The sequence below is a fragment of the Chinchilla lanigera genome, unplaced genomic scaffold (genome assembly GCF_000276665.1).
Source record: "Chinchilla lanigera isolate Chin_1 unplaced genomic scaffold, ChiLan1.0 scaffold00008, whole genome shotgun sequence".
In the NCBI taxonomy this organism is placed as follows: Eukaryota; Metazoa; Chordata; class Mammalia; order Rodentia; family Chinchillidae; genus Chinchilla; species Chinchilla lanigera.
In genome coordinates, this window is record NW_004955409.1 from 22003914 (window position 1) to 22022873 (window position 18960).

Genomic DNA, 18960 nt, shown 5'->3' on the forward strand with positions numbered 1-18960 from the left:
CGACCATGAAAAATAAGCATTTTGAATTAATTCATGACATTAAGACAGGACAGCACAACTAAAGATACTTCTCAAGAAAGGACTTCCAGAACTTCTCCAGAAAGTGGCAAGAACAATGGGGAAAGTGTGTTCGGAGTGAAGAGAAATCTTCCGAGGGGTATCAACAGTAATGTGTCTTTTCTTATAATAAATTTTTTAAAATTTAACATTAGCCATATATTTGATCATACCTAACAGCATGGAAAGGTAGGCAATTTAGTCTAGAACTATGCCTTTACAAGTAAAAGGAACTATACTGTCAGATTTGCTTTCACTTAAAACTGTGAACTACACTTTAGAACTGACTTTAGTGAAAAAATAAATTATGTAGACATTTGCAAAAAGCACAGCTTAAATTATTTTAGCACTCACTATCAAAAAAGATTCCATGTGTAAATCTTTTTCCAATATGTAATTATATGATCAATTTTATACTAACAAAAAAGTTACACTAATAAAATTTTAGTTAGTAAAATAAAATATTCTTTTAACTGTTAACAATGTAGAACCAAAATTATTTCTGAATGGTTTCTACACAGTATAACACATTAAGTCTTAAGACACTCATAGTTAATAAACTAGTGACATAACAGACACTTTACAGAAGTATGTATAAAATAAGCTGACGGTAAGTGATTGCAGATTTTTGAAATGCTTACAAAGGTTAAATAAAACTGTAATTTCAGTGACTGACCACTTTGCACTCTAAAACACTACTATTTAAATAGCGACTACTTATAATATACAAACTATTGTTAGGTGCAGACATTAAGCAAAAAGAAACAAACAGTTCCTGCCTTATGAAATTTAAAGTTTTGTGGTCTGAGCAAATATAAATGACTACAGTAAAGAACACAATACTTGCCACAGGACATATAAAAACGGTACAAAGTGAGTCCAAAAGGACAGGATTAAATCTAGTAAGATTAAGCAGAGAAATTCTTAATAAAGAAATACCTGAAATTGTAATCATAAAAAAGTAGAAACAAAACTAAAGGTTCAAACCAGGCATGGTGGTGCATGCCTACAATCCCAGCATTCAGGAGGCTAAGATAGGAGGACAGCCACAGTTTGAAAATGCCGGGACTACACAAGCAAGTTCAAGGCCAGCCTGAACTGCATAGTGAGACCCTACCTCAAAACAAAATATAAATAAATAAATAAAGATTCATCAAATGAGAAAGCTTTTATAAATTATGAAACATTCATAGAAGAGTATCTTTGATATATTGAGAGCAAATTTTTTAATGTTTAATAAAAATTTATTAGCCAGGAGTGGTGGCACACATCTGTAATCCCAGCACTTGAGAGGCTGAATCAGGAGAATTGCTATGAGTTCATGGCCAGCCTGGGCTACATAAGCAAGTTCAGGGCCAGCCTGCACTATGTAGTGAGACCCTGCCTCAAAATAAAAAAAAAAAACAAAAAACAAATAAAATCCATTTAAAAAACATTTTGTCATTGATCTTCATAAAAATTCTCCCCCTTCCTTCAAACCCATCTAGCCTACTGTTCTCTTTTTTTTTTTATTAGTACACATTTGCAGTACATAACAGTTATACCCATTGTGGGGAAGAGATACATGTACATAATACATCTCAAATCTTTTTATGTCCCCTTCCTCTGCCTCGTTCTCTCGGTTTCCTGAAAGCAAGTTATAAACAGTAAAATACAGTAATAGGATTCATTATTTTAAACATATATATATACACACACACACACATATGTGCGTTTATATTTAAATTCATTCAAGCAGTACAGACAAATGAAAATGATACTGGTAATTATTTCTTTGTATATGACCTGAACTTTTAGTATGAACTCATCACTGATGCAATTAAGTGATTTTTTTTTTAAATTCTATCTTAATTTTTCACCTAATTTAAATAAGCAGTACATCTTCTGAAAGAAATCTGACAAAAGAACCATAAAAGAAATTAAAACTTACCCAATTATCATGTGCTTTTTTCTCATGGGAAATAATCTGAAAAACAAAGGTATAAAAATACTTACAATTATTTTTCCTAAGTAAAAACCACTTATATCTACTACCATAATTTAATGTACAACCTATAAACTCATAATGCCCCAAACATCTTTGGAGAGACAGTAAACATTTTAAAGCAAATTTTCAGGTACACATGATCTATTCTATTTTACTTTTAAAACAAAAACTGAATGTACAAACATGATTGTTATCGAGGAAATTTCTATTTTTTGCAGTGATCAACTCAACAAGAGTTTCTGACTAACAGATAACCAGCCTGACTAAATATCAGACCCCAGCCAGGCTTGGTGGTACACACCTATAATCCCAGCACTCAGGAGGCTGAGGTAGGAAGGATTACTCCAAGTCTAAGGCCAGGCTGGGCTGCATATTAAATTGAAGGCCACTTTGCACTACATAGCAAGACCCTTTCTTAAAAAAAATTGAGAGCTCAGTGTTGATCCATGTATATTTATGCCATGTAATCCACATTCCCAAGGAAGCAGGGAACTTTAAATATGATTGTTTTATCTCAGAATCCTTAGCTCCCTAGAAATGGTCCACAGTCACATGCCATACTTAAAGAGAAATGGATGGTCAAATAATTCTATTCCTCATCAATTCAAACAAATCAAAATTGGTTTAAATCACACACACACACACACACACACACACACACACGTACCTGCCCTTGATAAGATTGAACGGTTCTCTCCAATTCTTCCTCAAGATCTTTGGCTCGTGCTCTAAAAGGAACAAATAATTATTCTACCACAGTATTAAAATATAATAAACACTCTAAAAAATATCAAAGCACCCCAATGCTCCATTTGTGTGATAAACAACTCCAAAACTCATGTTAAGAAATCACCTTTAAGGAACTGTAAAGAATATTCTGTCCTGATCTAAGTGTATTTTTAACACTTGTTTGGTATAATTTATTTTTTTTTTTTTTTTTTTTTTTTTTTTTTTTTTTTTTGGTTTTTCTCCGGTACCGGGAACTGAACTCACGACCTTGCGCATGTCAGGCAGGCGCTTTTGCCGCTGAGCTAAATCCCCAGCCCCCTGGTATAATTTATTGATTGCCATCCAGTTGCTCCAAAAGGGTTCTTCTCCGCCTTTCGAACCCTCACTCAGTCCACTGCCGCAAGCATCCCCAGTACCACAATGCTTCCCCGTCTTTTTCTCAAGTGATTTGTGTTTTGATTCCAATCTGTCCTTTTCATTTTCCTGATCTTTTTTTTTTATCCTTTCCTAGCTCAGCATCTGATTCCAGAGAGTCAGATTCCTGTCTCCTCTTCTTTTCTTCTATGCTCCTCTGCTTTGTTACATAACTTCTAGCAGACTCCACACTAGGAGAACGCTCTGAAGCAGAAGGGGACTCTGCCTGCCGACTTTCTTCTTTGAATGGCCGTTGTCATCATCTGAACACGACTCCGACAGACAGTGGGAACATTTCCTATGACGTTTCTTAGGTTTCAAAGAATATTTTTTACTCTCTGAATGATGATGCTGGCTCTTGCTCAAGGACATACATAAAATCTTTGAATATTCTTTTTCTTTCAGACTCTACAGTTATATCCTCAAATGCTGGTTCTTTTACAGATCTCTCCAGGGTATTTTCCCAAATGGCATCCTGACCTATTTTAACCTGAAGATACCACCTGCTTTTATCTGAAGCAAAGTTGCACAAAGGCTACAATATATACTTTTTTTTAAGAAGCATGACCCTGGAAGATGTATTCAGATGCCAATAACCTCAGCAGAATTCTAGGAAACTAACAACTTTTACAAACTAAAATATTACTTTTTACCTTTATAAGACTAACAAAATAAGTCCTTGTTTTGGATAAAACCAAGCTTACCCCTTCCCAAAGGTAAAACCAAAATATCACAAATACATATTATGGACACTATTATATCCTGTTTCCTTTTTCTCTATTTCTTTGGGTCTAGTGAAGATTGAATCAAGCTAGTCTTACAAACTTTATCAGGATGCTAATTGTGGCTTATTTTTCTTTTTATAGCATACATACTGTGCAACTCATTAATATTATATACATTCTTCCCATTTGAACTGAAAAGTAAAAGATCTTAAAATTCATGTGTTCATGAATTTCTTGATATTAACATAAAACAGAAATGTTCATATGCAGATGTGAGCTTTAAAATTCACATACCCTTAAAATGAAAACATTTTTCCTTTTCATATTTTCTGTATAATTGTGTAACAGTAAGAATTCTGAATGAAAGCAATGAAATAAAAGGCTGCTTTATCTTCTTCTCTATTACTGAATTTTTAGATAACCTCATGCACCCCCCCAAAAGAGTATTAAATACCTGTAGGTCTCCAGCTCTTCAGCAGCATGGCTAATCTTTTCATCCAGTTTAGAAAGTTTCTCCTCTTTTTCTAACCGGTAATTTTCCTCTACTGTTAATTTCCTTAAAACAAGTGCATTATTTCTTTTAATACGTGTCACAAAATAATCAATTACATCTTTTTAAATTGTATCAAGACTGGTGTTTCTTCTATAACAATTTTTAAAATACCACTACAAACATCACATGCAAGAAAAAAGCAGTAAACATTTCTGGTGTGGAATATTATAAACTCAAAATTGTATTGTATCCGGTATATACTATTGAAATTATGGTCTCAAGAGTTTATGCCTGGTGCAGTGGTGCACACCTGTAATCACAGCACTCAGAAGGCTGACACAGGAGGATTGCTGCAAACCTGAGGCCACCCTGGACTACACAGTGAGTTCAAGGCCTGCCTGAACTGCATGGTAAAACCCTGTCTCTAAAAGACAACAAAAAGTCTTCTTTCTTAATTTATCAAAAAAATAAGGTTATAAAGATAAATGCTAATAACAACTATTATGATTATACATCATTTATCAAGCCTTCTTATATAGAAAGTATTAAGTATTTTAGACAAAAAAGTTACCATCTAATAAACTATATTGCAATATTTTTAAATTGGTGATTAAAAATAGGAATTAGGCCATACCAACTAGTTTAAGAGACTAAAAATAATAACAGAATAAACCCAAAGTGAATAATATTAGAAGCAGTACCAGTCCTACTTACTAGTCTCAGTTTTTGTTTTTTGTTTTTTGAGACAAGGTCTCACTATGTAATTCATGCTCACCTTGAATGTGCTGCAATCCTCCTGCCTCAGCCTCCCGAGTGCTAGGATTGTAACAGTGCGCCACCATGCTTGGCTATTCTTAGTTCTTTTAATAGTAATAATAAGTAATTTATTGAGCCATTAGTATGTGCTATTAGTCTAGCACAGTATCGAGCCATTCCAGTGGTGGCAAGCCTATGGCCCATGTGACACACGCCAGGCTGTTAGTATCACGGAAAGCCACCACTGGAAGAGCCCTTTATACATGTTCTGATATTTAATTACTAAAATACCTCTAAAAGAAAGGCACTATTATTATTCCTATTTTACAAAAATGAAAATAAAGCACAGAAAACGTCACACTAGGTGCATTACTTAACAACAGGGATCTGGCGAGAAACGTGTCACTGGGCAATCTGGCCCCATCACACGTACATCAGAGTGTCCTCACACAGACTGAGACAGTCACGACGTCACTCGGCAGCGTAACCGTAAGACAGCCACACATACGGCTCTCCGCTGACCAACACAGCATTCTGTGCCGTGTGACTGTAACTGGACCAAGGCAGAGGGCTCCCAAGTCCTCTACATTACCCAGATCGCTCCACGTAGTATTACTAATGCTGTTCTCTCAAGAAACAGTAGTGAACAACACAGAGATGTCTCCTGTCTTTTCTGAACTTTGTAAAGGAATACCACAAACTTCCAGAGAAAAAGCACTGGACACAAGTAAATGTTTCATAGTCTATACACTATATGCCTACTGCTTAGAAAGTACTCCCCTAGGGGAATCTTTCTGTAAGTCCTGTAAGAAAAGTGATTGCCCCAGGAAAAGCACAAAGGTAGAAGGGCACAGGTATGGAAGGAAGGGTGTCTCTCAGACTGTACACTGAAGATGGCCAGCCACTCGCTGACACCCCACCCCCCGAGACTTGAGCTCTTATTTACCCTCCCCTCGATTCCGTGACGGCCTATAAAAGGTAGAAATCACACTGTGAAAGGAAACCCAATGAGACAATTACAGAACAATCATATCTCCGCAGATTTAAAGCAACACACTAAGTTCCTGGGTTCTACATTTTTACTTCTCTGCAGTATCAAATTTGGAGAAGTGCTAACTAATAATGTAATATAAGTCGTGAAAACCATCATGCCAGAAAACGACCGAGTCTACATTATACTGCACGCAGGAGAAAGTTTCAGTCTAACACCTTCTTGGTTCTGTCAACTCTCTATGTTTTACTCTGAAGAATAACTAGGAGCATAATTCCTTGAATTTGAGCAGTACCTAGTTTAAGAATGTAATATATAATATTTTGGGAATTAAAATCACAATGAAGGTAACATACACAGGTATGATACTATTAGGTCTCTCATTCTTGCTCTGAAAATCTACAGAAAATAGCTTCTTTTCTTTGAAATTTAAACATATCTAATTAAAATCCCATATCAACCATACATACTTTTATTCAAAAAAAAAAAATACACTCAGAAGTATTTCTGTCACCTCAAATAATCTCTTTATGTTCAAAATATATTTCCAGTACAGTGGTACCTCAGTTCACGAACTTAATTCTTTCCATGATTCTAGTCTCAGACTGAATCAAATGAGAATCAAATCAAATTTCCGCATAAGGGCAACACTGAACCTAACCACTGAATGTGATTTGGTTCTCCTCTGATTCAGTTTGCACCCAGAATCATGGAAAGAATTAAGTTCGCAAACAGAGGTACCGCTGTATCTTCTAAGTCATTCTAAAAGAATGTTCTTAGGTTTACTCACTGAAACCCTGAGGCTATACTTCAGCTTCCCCATTTAGTCAAATTTATTTCTCCTCTATAGCCTGTGAAGTCCAAACCGGCCCACAGGTCCATGATGAATGTTAAGTTTTCACCTATGAATTTAATCCAAAGCACTGAGATATACAGCTTGGCAGAGAATGAGCCTAACCAGCTAACTACCCAACACCCTCATCTCAATGGAGCATTAATATTTTCTACCAACTGACAAGTATATACAGGAGCTTCTTATAATTTATGCTAGTTACATTCTATGAAGCTGCCACAGCCCTGATTAACAAATACAGGAATCACTGTTCCTAAGGGTAATACAGGATTAGGGTCATATTAGCTTCTGGTCATAACAACTTTATCAAGAAATCAATATACATTCTTGCTTCATTTTACTGAAACGCACACTGTTGATTTATGAACACTGTCCTCACAACCAACAGTACTACAACTCATGCCTGAACAAAGTTTATGTGACGTGTATTTTCCCCATAAAGTATCTCACGACCTTCTTGTACTTCAGAATACTAGACAGCACCTCAGCGTTATGCTTGGGGAGAATTTTAAACAGCTAAATCATCCAAAACAGCACAAAAATGTAAAAGATGTGCTACTAAACACTATGAAAACAACTCCTATCTCCTGCCTAAGAGTTAAAACCAGAAAGGCAGAGAGCTGCCTCACTCAGCCTTGGCTGCGCAATTCAGACTTTTAGAGTTTTCAGCATGTCCACAAATGGCCGCAAGAACTCTGCAAGAACCGATTTGAGGGCTACAAATAAATTTCACAAAGTAGGCAAAATTGCACATACACAGTAAGATGAGGCAGGAAGATTGCCAGAAAATCAAAGCCAGCCTAGGCTACACAGTGATTTCAAAGCCAGCCTAAACTAAACAGTGAGACCCTGTCTCAAAATACTAGTAATAATAAAAGTAACAATACAGTTTTTCCTCACCTGTGGAGTTTCCTTTCATTTTCCTGATACAGTTCAGTCATTACTTCAAGTTTCTGCTGAAGCCTCTGACTCTCACTTGCAAGCTGTGTATTTTGTGACTGCAGTGACGCTTGTTCAGCCTGGAGATTTTTAATACGCTCTACAGAAAATTTGGAAAACTCAAAGAAATAAATATTCTGATGTACACTGACATTTCAAAAGATAAAAACTACTAAAAATAATTTATAATCTAACTTCAAAAACAATGGGAAACCTGTAAAGTCTTTTGTTCATGCAAATTTTTTTTAATATTTTACTTAAGGAGCTATATACTTTGTTCTAATTTTTTCATTAGTATATCCTTGCTATACATCATAGTTATATTCAATCTGGGGAAGTGGCACATGTACAGAGCATATCTTCATTTTCGATCCTCTCACCTCCCTCCCCTATCACCATCCCATCTCTATGACTACCTCTCTGCTTCCTACAATTTCTCCTTTATTTTACTCTATTCGTGTCTCAGATTTGTCATATAAGAGAAAGCGTGCTATATGTAACAGTCTATGTCTGACTTTATCTGACTTACTTCACCTAACGTTAGGGTCCTAAGTTCTATCCATTTTCCTTTTTTTTTCTTTTTTCTTTTTTCTGGTACCAGGAATTAAACTCAGAACCTTGCGCTTGCCAGGCAGGTGTTGTGCTGCTAGCTATATCCCTGGTCTCCATCCATTTTATTGAAAATCACATAATTTCCTTATTCTTTCTGGCTGAGCACTGAACATGTGTGGTAAGAGTAGACAGGTGTCTTAATTCATTTTAGAGGGATGCTCCCAGTTCTTCCTCATTCAGTATGACGCTGTGTTTTTCTCATACATGGCTTTTATCAATTTGAAGTAAGGTTCTTCTACACTTTTTTTCATCAGGGTTTTTATCGTGAAGGGATGCTGGGGTTTGTCAAAGGTTTTCTCTATATCTACTGAGCTGCTCATGTGATTTTTTTCCATGATTCTATTTATTTAACAATGTATTACACTTACTGATTTACACATGTTCAGCCATCCTTGAACTTCTGGGATGAAGTCAACTTGGTATCTGATCTTTTTAATAATTTGTTGAATTCTGTCTGCAGGTATCTTATTGGGGATTTTTGCAACTATGTTCACCAAGGATATTGGCTTGTGGTTTTTCTTCTTTTTTTTTGTTAATATATACTAAAATACACTTCCTTGAAAGTAGGGTTCATATTATTTCCTTCTGTGACATTCCTATGGCTTTTGTACTCTACATTACATATATCAAGCTTTGGTATCATGGTAATGCTGGCTTCATGGAATGAGTTTGGAACTATTCCTCCCCTTTCCATTATGTGGAAAAGTTAGCAGAGTATTGATGCTAGTTCTTTTCAAAAGTTGTGGTAAAATTCAGCGGTGAATCCACTGGGTCCTGGGCTTTTCTTCAATGTGAGGTTTTTTTTTTCTTTTTTCTTTTTTTTTTTTGTCTTTTTGAGACAGTGTCTCGCTATGTAGCTCAGGCTGACCTTGAGCTCACTTTGTAGCCCAGGCTGGCCTCGAACTCACAAGGATCCTCCTGCCTCACCCTCCCAAGTGCTGGGATTACAGGCATGCACCACCACGCCTGGCAAATGTGAGCTTTTATTACTGCATTTATTTGCTTGCTACTGATCTGTTAAGAGTTTTTGTATCTTCTTGGTTCAATTTTGGTAAGTCATATGTGTCAAGGAATTTACCCATTTCTTCCAAATTATCTAATATTGGAATATGTTTTCAAAATAGTATCTAATAGTCCTCTGCATTTCTGTGGTGTCTTATAATTTTGCCTTTTTCATTTCTAATTATATTGATATGAATGTTCTTTTAGTAAGTCTGGCTAACAGCTTTCAATCTTATTTATCCTTTCAAAGAAGAACTCTTTAATTCATTAATTCTTCATACTGTTTGTTCAGTCTCAATTTCATTGATTTCCACTCTGATTTTTATAATTTCTTTTCTTCTACTGGTTTGGGGTTTGGATTGCTCTGGTTTTTCTGGGACCTTGACACATACCATTAGGTTATTCAGGATCACTCTGTTTTTCTAATGTAGGCACTCATAGCTATAAACTTCCATGCATCGTGTTCCACAGATTCTGATGTGTCCTATTACCAATGTCATTTGATTCTATACATTTTTAAGTTCCTCCCTTGATTTCTTTTGAGACCTACTGATCTTTCAAGGGTGTACCATTTAATCTTCATGTTTGAATAGTAGAAATATGTTAATATATACTAAAATACACTTCCTTGAAAGTAGGGTTCATATTATTTCCTTCTGTGACATTCCTATGACTTTTGTACTCTACATTACATAGAGTGGTATTTCTTAAAAACTAAAAGCAATGTTTTTCAAAGTCCAATAATAACCTAACTAACACATGTAAGAAGAGCAATGACCATTTTTTTAGGTATCGCCGTATCTGGTAGTTCAACCTTTAAAACTGTAAATATAGTTAATGTATTATAGAAGTTTTGAAAGTACTGATCAGTAAAAAGAAAACAAAAATCTCCCCATAACCCTATATTCAAAGTTAACCATGGCTGACAGTTGATGATGTCCTTCCAGTCTTTCTGAATGCAAACATATATGGTGAATTCTTTTCATTTTTGTATAAAATGAGATGTCATTTACACCAATTTAAGCCAGGCATGGTCGTGCACGCCTGTAATCCCAGCACTCGGGAGGCTGAGGCAGGAGGATCGTTGTGAGTTCGAGAACAGCCTGGGCTACAAAGTGAGCTCAAGGCCAGCCTGAACTGCATAGCGAGACCCTATCTCAAAACGACAAAAAAAAAAAAAAAAAAATTAAAAAATTCTTGGCTGGGCATGGTGGCAGACACCTGTAATCCCAGTGCTCTAGGAAGCTGAGGCAAGATCAGAAATTCAAGAACACCTTGGGCAACTTATCAAAACTTTGTTCCAAAATACAAAGTTAAAAACGGCTAGGGATTTAGCTCTGAGCTAATAAGGCCCTGGGTTCAATCCCAAAAAACATACAAACACTTATTTACCTTTTAAAAAAATATAAACATTATCAGTAAAATAAACAGAAATGTTTTCAATGAAAAGAAAAATGTACAGGTCTAATATTCATCCTATATGTGCTAATAAACATGTATTTATATTAAAGAAGGAAGCCATCTACAGCAACTAGTACTACTACTGAAGATTGGTTTTGTGACAAAATGTTTAAAGTTCCAATTTGCTATTTCTTAGTATCTAAAACTATACCAACTACGACACTATAATAAACAGTTTTACATGTGTTCAAAAATTCCATTAATTTCTCATAAATATAAAAGAAACTGAGAAAGCATTACCAACAACAAAACTCAGGACTAATTTTACATAAATACTCCCCAATAAAACTGGATCTTCCCAAAACTGATTCAATCACTCATGCTCCATAAAGAGATGTATTTATTTGGAAATATTTTTAAACTATGTAGATTACTTACCTGTAAGATCTTCCTTTATTTTATCTACTTCAGATAACTGAGTATAAATCTGGTTTCTTTCTCCTTCTAAAGATTTTAAAGAAGCATTTAACTTTAAAGAAGAAAAAAATAACATTAATCAGTTAAACAAATAACAACAACAACAAAAACCCTCAATGTGCCATCCCCACCCTTCTGAAGCTATTTTATCACTCTGATGAAATTGATGAAATTATCACCCAGAAACCAACAATGCCACTTCCATCTCAGAAAGCTAGTGAAGTCATTGATAATTAATTCTGAGACCAGGAATAGAGAACATCAGTGAATGTTTTTTACTAGGTGCTTAAAGAGTCACTATTCTTTTTCTATTTTTTTCTATTTACTTTCAACACAAGTTTTGACAGCCTTCACATTACATTACCAAGACTTCACATAAATCAGCAAAGATCAAGACAGAAGAAAAAACAAATAAGCCAGAAGAAAATAATAAACCCAATATTTTCTTCTCAAAGTAGGAATGGTACAGTAGGGATAAGAAAATACTAAGACAAGAAGAAAAAGAATATACTAAGAAGTCTGAGATAAAATACAGTAAACTTTTTTTTGTCTTTTTGAGACAGGGTCTTGCCACACAGTTCAGGCTGGCCTTGAGCTCACTTTGTAGCCCAGGCTGGTCTCAAACTTCCAACAATCCTTCTGCCTCAGCCTCCCAAGTGCTGGGATTACAGGCATGCGCCACCACTACCAGCCAAATATTTTAAATACATTCATCATCTGAAGAAATGAGTAACCTTGGAAGTTTTCAATAGATTCTAAAAATTATGAGTTTCTAAAGTTAATATAAAAAAGTTAAAAGTAACTGACATATTTCTGATCATTTCTTCAATATGTCCTTGTGACATATTTCTGATCACAAGGACAATGAAATGGACTTTTAAAATAGTTATTAGAAAAAAAAAAATTAAAATAGTTATTAGACAGGTGTCATGGTGCACACCTATAATCCCAGAACTTGGGAAGCTGAAGTGGAAAGACTGTCACGAGTTCCAGGCCAGCCTTAGCTACATAGTGAGCTCAAAGCCAGCCTGAACTACACTGCAAGACCCTGTCTCAAAAACACACAACAAAAAAATAAAATGAAATAAAAAGCGATTAAGGACATACAGGTTTAATCTGTGTGCTATTTCTTCATCTACATTTTTTATAGTTACATAATAATACCTTAGCAGCATAAATCAGTTTCTTCAAAGCTCCTTTTGGCTCATTATCTATTATGAAAAATACAATTAGTTGGAAAGGCAGCACAATACTCCAAATAACTGTATTAGTTCACTCAAGTAGAACCCTGTAATTCCAGAATTTGGCATAAGGTACAATGGTCTTTGTTCCCAGGAAACTAAACAATAAAAGCACCAGAAGTACCATATCGTTTAAAAACATTCCTCTATGTTAAGTCCAAAACTAGGGTTATAACAAGGATTGAGCATTCACCTACATACACACCACCACCCCAACTATTCTTGGACTTTTATAGCACCCAAACCGAGTGGAATTATAACCCAAATAAAATATTACACAAGACCAAGTTCTACTAGAAAATGAATTACTTCCTTTATGATATAAGTAAAAATAAAGTAGATATAGAACTTGAGCAGTTGCACTTTCTGTGATTTCCACGTGTTTTATAAATGGCTGGAAAATAATAAATGGAAAATTCTATAAACAGTTTTAAATGATGCACTAGCCTAAGCAGCACCTAGCACTGGAATTTCACGCTGATCTATCATTCCTTTCCGCCTGAGATGAAAGTCACCCACTTGCCCAGCGTATCCATGCTGTGAACGCTGTCTGCACATCAGTCACTCAACAGTCATCTCAGTTATCAGATGACCTGCCGTAGCACAATAAGAGGAATCACACCCACATCATTTTCCTCACACTATACTGTTATAATTACTCATTACTGTTATAATTTTCTTACTACAGGTTGCACATTAAATACTGACACAGACATGTAGGTATGAAAGAAAAACAGTGTACACAGGCGTCAGTACCAAATGTTACAAACATCTACTAGAAAGTATGAATAGTATCTCTTGAGGACTACTATATATATTTACTTCAAGATAATTTTCTCCAACATATGAATACTATCATGAAAGAATATGTTATTTTAAAAAAAATCACTGCTGTTCCTCCTTAAAAACAGTGCTAACTGTAGCAGATCAGAGGAAAAAAGAAAATACATAAAGGAGGAACAATCATTGGAGCAAACTGGGAGGAGGGCACAAGATATCTTCGTACTATTCTGACAATCTCTCAGGAGTCTAAAATTATTTCAAAGGTGGAAGGAGGAAAAGAGAAGGGTACATAAAAAGAATTAAGGTATGTACCAACTCTGCATGATGAATGGAATCATTATGTACTGCAAGAACGTACTAATAAAAGTAATTTTAAAAATGAAATTATATCAGAAAAAGATTTTTTGACACATTAAAGGAATAGGCTTGCGAATCTAGTGAGGGCTATAGTGAATTTAACTCCTGCCAATTCCAGAACACAACCAACGATGGCAATGACAATCTGAGACAGCTATGACTAAAGTACTACAGTCATCTGACTAAAACAAAAAGAAAAGTATCATGAACTATTGATTTACATAACGTTCCTGTTTTGAAGGAGTCACCCATCCACCAACTTGAAGCACAGGAAAAAAAAGGACTGAAATGATCCAGTTTTGGAAACTGTTGCAATGAAGACATATGTAACACAGAGGGAGCAGAGGGGTGGGAGGCTGTGAGTTCGAGGAGCGCAAGAAAGACTTCCTGACAAGGCGGTAATCCAGCTAAAACTCAACTGTACGGGATGGACAGAGAGACAGACGGTGTTTCAGACAGACAGACAGACAGAAAATGCTAACGTACAAGTGGACAGAGAACAGGGTGCACATGGGGAACACAAAGGCAGTAGAAGAGCTAGTCACCATTTCAGCAAAAGAGGATGATCATGACTTAATACCTAAGTGAGTACCACTTGCGGATTCACTCCTCAGGTCCAATTCCAAGTTACCATCATCTCCTATGTCTTCTCCAAGCACAGCAGCCCAATCTTTCATCTTTATCAAGCGTTCAGTCAGAGACTTGACATTTAACAAAGGGAAAAATCAAAGAAAGAAGGTAATGCCTTATGCTAATGGCTTTACAACTTATGAATGTGCAACAGTTAAAAGTTAATCCATGTAATAACAGCATACAAGTACTTATTTTCTGTTACTAAGATATGTAATTTCTGTTACTAAGAACTATAAAATTTGTTGATTATTAAATTCTGTGAGCTAAAAACCAAATTATTTCTAAACCAAATCCAATGGCCCATTCTTGCTAGATATACTATATGATTACAAAGTAGTAAAACACTGCCTTATATGACATTTCTCACATGCCACAAATAAAACAGGCATTAACATGGGAGTGAGTTTATGGAACATGAAATCTGCAAATGAGACAAAATGATATACAAAACGATCACAGATTTTTACTGGATTCACTCAAGTCAACACCTAGCTAAGGAATTCAGTTGCTGAACAAAGACATTATAGAACAGAATTTAAATGAGAATATTAAAAGTTTTACAACAGTGTTTAAAATCTTGAATAAAGGACAATTTTCTAACACTATGGATAATCAAACCACTACACCCTGCTCTAAAGTTTTCACCCTTCAACTTTGTCCCTCTCTTCAGAGTTTCTGGCACAAATAACGTAAACTACAGCTGTGAGCAGTGGTTGGGGATCACATCTCATTCTTTGGTTTAGGAAGAATCCCAGGCCCCTTAAGCAGAGTAAGTTTAGGGGAAAAAATAGTACACTCATCCCTCAGTATCCAAGGGAACTGGTTCCAGGCTACCACCCTCTGCCATGGATACCAAAACCCACAGACACCCAAGTTCCTCCCTCATGAGAAAAGGCATAGTATTGTTCACAACTTATGCATATCTCCCTGTATACTTTACAGCATCTCTAGAGGACTTAGAATACCTAATACAATGTAAACTCTAATCAATAGCTGTTATGCTTTACTATTCAGGGAATAATGACAATTAACAACTCTGTGCTCAACACAGGTGCAGTCTGGGGGCACTTTTGATCTATGGTTGGTTGAAGTCACAATTCTGGAACCTGTGGATACAGAGGGCCAACTTCATGGCAAATTATGAATAAAACTCCTGAAGCTAGTGTCTTGACAACATTTCGTAACAACAAAACTAGCACAAGTGTATAGCAATACCAATTTTGCTGTATAGATTACTGAAGATATTTTATCTTGTTATTGATACAGTAGAGTATCTATACTGTGAAAGTTTAAGATTTAAAAGCAATGAGGAACAGTGACTCACACCTGCGATCCCAGCACTCTGGAAGGTAAAGGTAGTGGAACTGCAAGTCTGAGCTCAGCTTGGGCAACTTAGCAAGATCCTGTCTCAAAATTAAAAAATAAGTTCTGGGGATACAGCTCAGTGTGAAGGCCCTGCAATCAGTCCCCAGTACAGGCTGGCAGGGCCCGGGGGAGGGGCCGTGTGCAGGAAAAGAGCTGGCACAGGGAGCACAGGGAGCAGGAGAAAGTCAAACCAACCCTGAGAGTGATATCAATTACTTCATTCCTATTATTACAGTCAAGTTCCAGTTAAATTTATTTTTAAAAGGCTTTCATCTCTATAAAAGTGTATAATACTAGCTCGTTTACGTATTAAAGATATTGTCAATAAACATGACTTTAACTCTCTGTCCTATTTCTCAAACTCCTTCCCAACTCGTACCAGTAGAAAATTAGCAGCCGAAAGAGAAAAGATAAAAATCATTATTCATTTCCCTTAAGTACCTAGAATAAGATCATAGACAAAACGGACACACAGAATACAGAGGACTGATACATATGCTATAAATCCATAAATCTTTAAGAAACACTTGAAAGTCTAGCCAAATACTTAATAAAATTAAAGCATCCAAAAACAAGTTTTCAAATGTCAGAGTTAGTATCCAGTCCACCCAGGCATGAAAACTAGTGCAGCGTTTACCTTGATGTGGTTTTCCTTGTCGCTCAGAACTTGCTCTGCGCGCACTCGGGAGTCTTCCAGTGCTACTTTCTGCTGATTAAGCTCGCTCACTTGTTCTTTCCACATTTCAACCTCTTGTAAAAGCTGAAGTCGAAACAACAACTGAGAAATGAGCTCATCACACGTACGCACACATGCACTTACTGACGTATTTGGGTGTATCACTCAGGTACGACTCACTTGGCAGTTTACCCTGAGCGCCACTCAGGCAGCACCTCTGTTTACATGCTGACTGCCTGGAGCGTCACTCGGGTGTCATTTCAACCACTTAATGCTTGTATTGAATAAATTTGATAAAACTGTCATTTTTATATTTCCCATTATATCATCTTGTAAAAATTAACGAAAAAAATACACAATTTTTGGTCATCCTATATTTAAATAATTAGACTGGTAAGTGGTTAAGAAGCAGTGCTGCTGCTACTCAGAAAGACTGGTTACTGTTTTCAAATAAATTTCAAACTAATAGTGTAAAATAACAGGCATTTAAAATCATTTAAATTTGATTTATAAAACAAATTTATATCAAAGAAAAGGGTTCCCAACACATACGAATCTGTTACACTTGGTCAGGGTTTCTTCTTTCTTGTGTGTGTGTGTGTGTGTGTGTGGGTGTGGGTGTCTGTGTGGGTGTGTGGGGTGGGTGGATATGTGTGTACTGGGATTGGGCCCATGCTCTCATACATGCTAGGCAACTGTGCTACCACGGAGCTATGTCCCTAACCCTTTTAAAAATTTGATTTTGACTCCCTCTAAATTGCTGAGGCTAACCTCAAACTTGCAATCCTCCTGCCTCAGCTTCTTGGGTCGGTGGGTTTATAAGCATGTGCCACCACAGCTAGTAATTTGGCCTTTTCTTACCATTCCTTACATCTCCTCTAACACACACATCTTACTTGCATTGTTGTACTGTTTTATACTAAAGATAACTGGCCTTTAGGAATATCAATAATCTAGAGCAGATTGGATTCCACATAAACAATATTCCACTGTATAAAATTTTGCAAAAACAGCTTTCTGAACGTAACACAAAAACTTATTAAAAGAGGTAGATGACTATGTAACACTTAAAAACAATTCAAATACATATAAAACAAAAAAATTTTAAAAAGGAATTAAAAAGGAATTTTTATATGCTACAAATCATTAATAACCTTAGCATGCAAAGAGTTAGTGGAAGTCACTAAGAGCATGGCATAGTACACATGCCTACAAATCCAGCACTCTGGAGGCTGAGGTAGGAAGGCTGCCCTGAGTTTCCCACCAGCCTGGGCTATAGTGAGTTCAATGTTAGCCGGAATTACATAGTGAGACCCGGCACCAAAGTAATCAAAAATGCTAAAGGAAGTCAGTAAGAAAAACAGGCTTCAAAACAGACGAAGCAAGCAGTTCACAGGAGAAACAGAACATAAATATGAAAATAAAGTCCCAATTTACTCTAATGCATTCTAGCACACAGTAACTACTGGAGCTCTCTGCAAAACTCTACCTTCACTAGCATATTCCCACCACTCCAAAAGAAATCTAACTCATAGATCATACTGACACACACAAATAATGAGGATTGAGCTGGGCGTGGTGACACACGCCTATAATCTCAGCACTCGGGAGGCTGAGGCAGGAGAATCACTGCAAGTTTGAGGCCAGCCTGGGCTACATAGTGAGTTTAAAGGTAGCCTGAACTATAGTCAGCCAGACTGTCTCAAAAAAAAAAAAAAAAAAAAAAAAAAAGGGACAGAAAACAAGCATGCTAGAAGCACCCAGGCTGAGCAGGGTGGGGCTGGACGCATCATCTAGCAGCCAGGCAGCTGGGGGAGGAGGCGTCGAGTTGCTGTCCGAAGGGGCGGCCAGGGACCTTCGCCCTCTGTGATGTGGTCACGCAAGAGTCGTTAGGACACCTGCCTCGCCTCCCTGCACGCCCCCGTGGCTGCGCACCTGGCTCGGTGGCCTGGGAACTCTGGGAGCCCGCGGCCTCCAGATGCTGTGAGAGGGGCAGCAGGGAGATCAAAGGGGCCAGGGATGAAGCTGGCACCGGAGTGAGCAGGTCCAGGAGCCCGGGAGAGACAGGTCTGCCTGCAGAAAAGACTTGGCATGCAGTAAGGAAGGGCTGGACAATAATGGGTGAGAAAGGGTTATTCCATAAGCAATCAATGAGCTCTTGGGGAAAAAGTATGTTTCACTCTATAGTCCAGGCTGGCCTCTAACTCATTATCGTAGCTTACGTTGGCCTTGAAATCATGATTCTCCTGCCTCAGCCTCCCAAGTGCTTGAATTACGGGCATGCGTCACCATGCCCGACTAAAAATTTAATTTAATTTAATTTAATTTAATTTGTTTATTTATTTTTTGTCTTTTCGAGACAGGGTCTCTATATGCAGCTCAGACTGCCCTTGAACTCACTTTGTAGCCCAGGATGGCTTCTAACTCACAATGATCCTCCTGCCTCAGCCTCCTGAGTGCTAGGATTAC

At 36.8% G+C, this 18960-nt stretch overlaps 1 protein-coding gene across 1 annotated transcript in view; it reads right to left on the reverse strand.

Moving 5' to 3' along the window:
• Ctage5 (CTAGE family, member 5) overlaps window positions 1-18960 on the reverse strand; it is a 112765-nt gene that overhangs the window by 35606 nt on the left and 58199 nt on the right. The window contains exons 15-22 of the mRNA XM_005376883.2: window positions 16453-16575; window positions 14398-14518; window positions 12601-12647; window positions 11398-11488; window positions 7906-8044; window positions 4367-4468; window positions 2712-2772; window positions 1988-2023 (exon numbers count right to left, since the gene is read on the reverse strand). Of these exons, the coding sequence (XP_005376940.1) occupies window positions 1988-2023; window positions 2712-2772; window positions 4367-4468; window positions 7906-8044; window positions 11398-11488; window positions 12601-12647; window positions 14398-14518; window positions 16453-16575 (720 nt within the window). The remainder of the gene's footprint in view (window positions 1-1987; window positions 2024-2711; window positions 2773-4366; window positions 4469-7905; window positions 8045-11397; window positions 11489-12600; window positions 12648-14397; window positions 14519-16452; window positions 16576-18960) is intronic.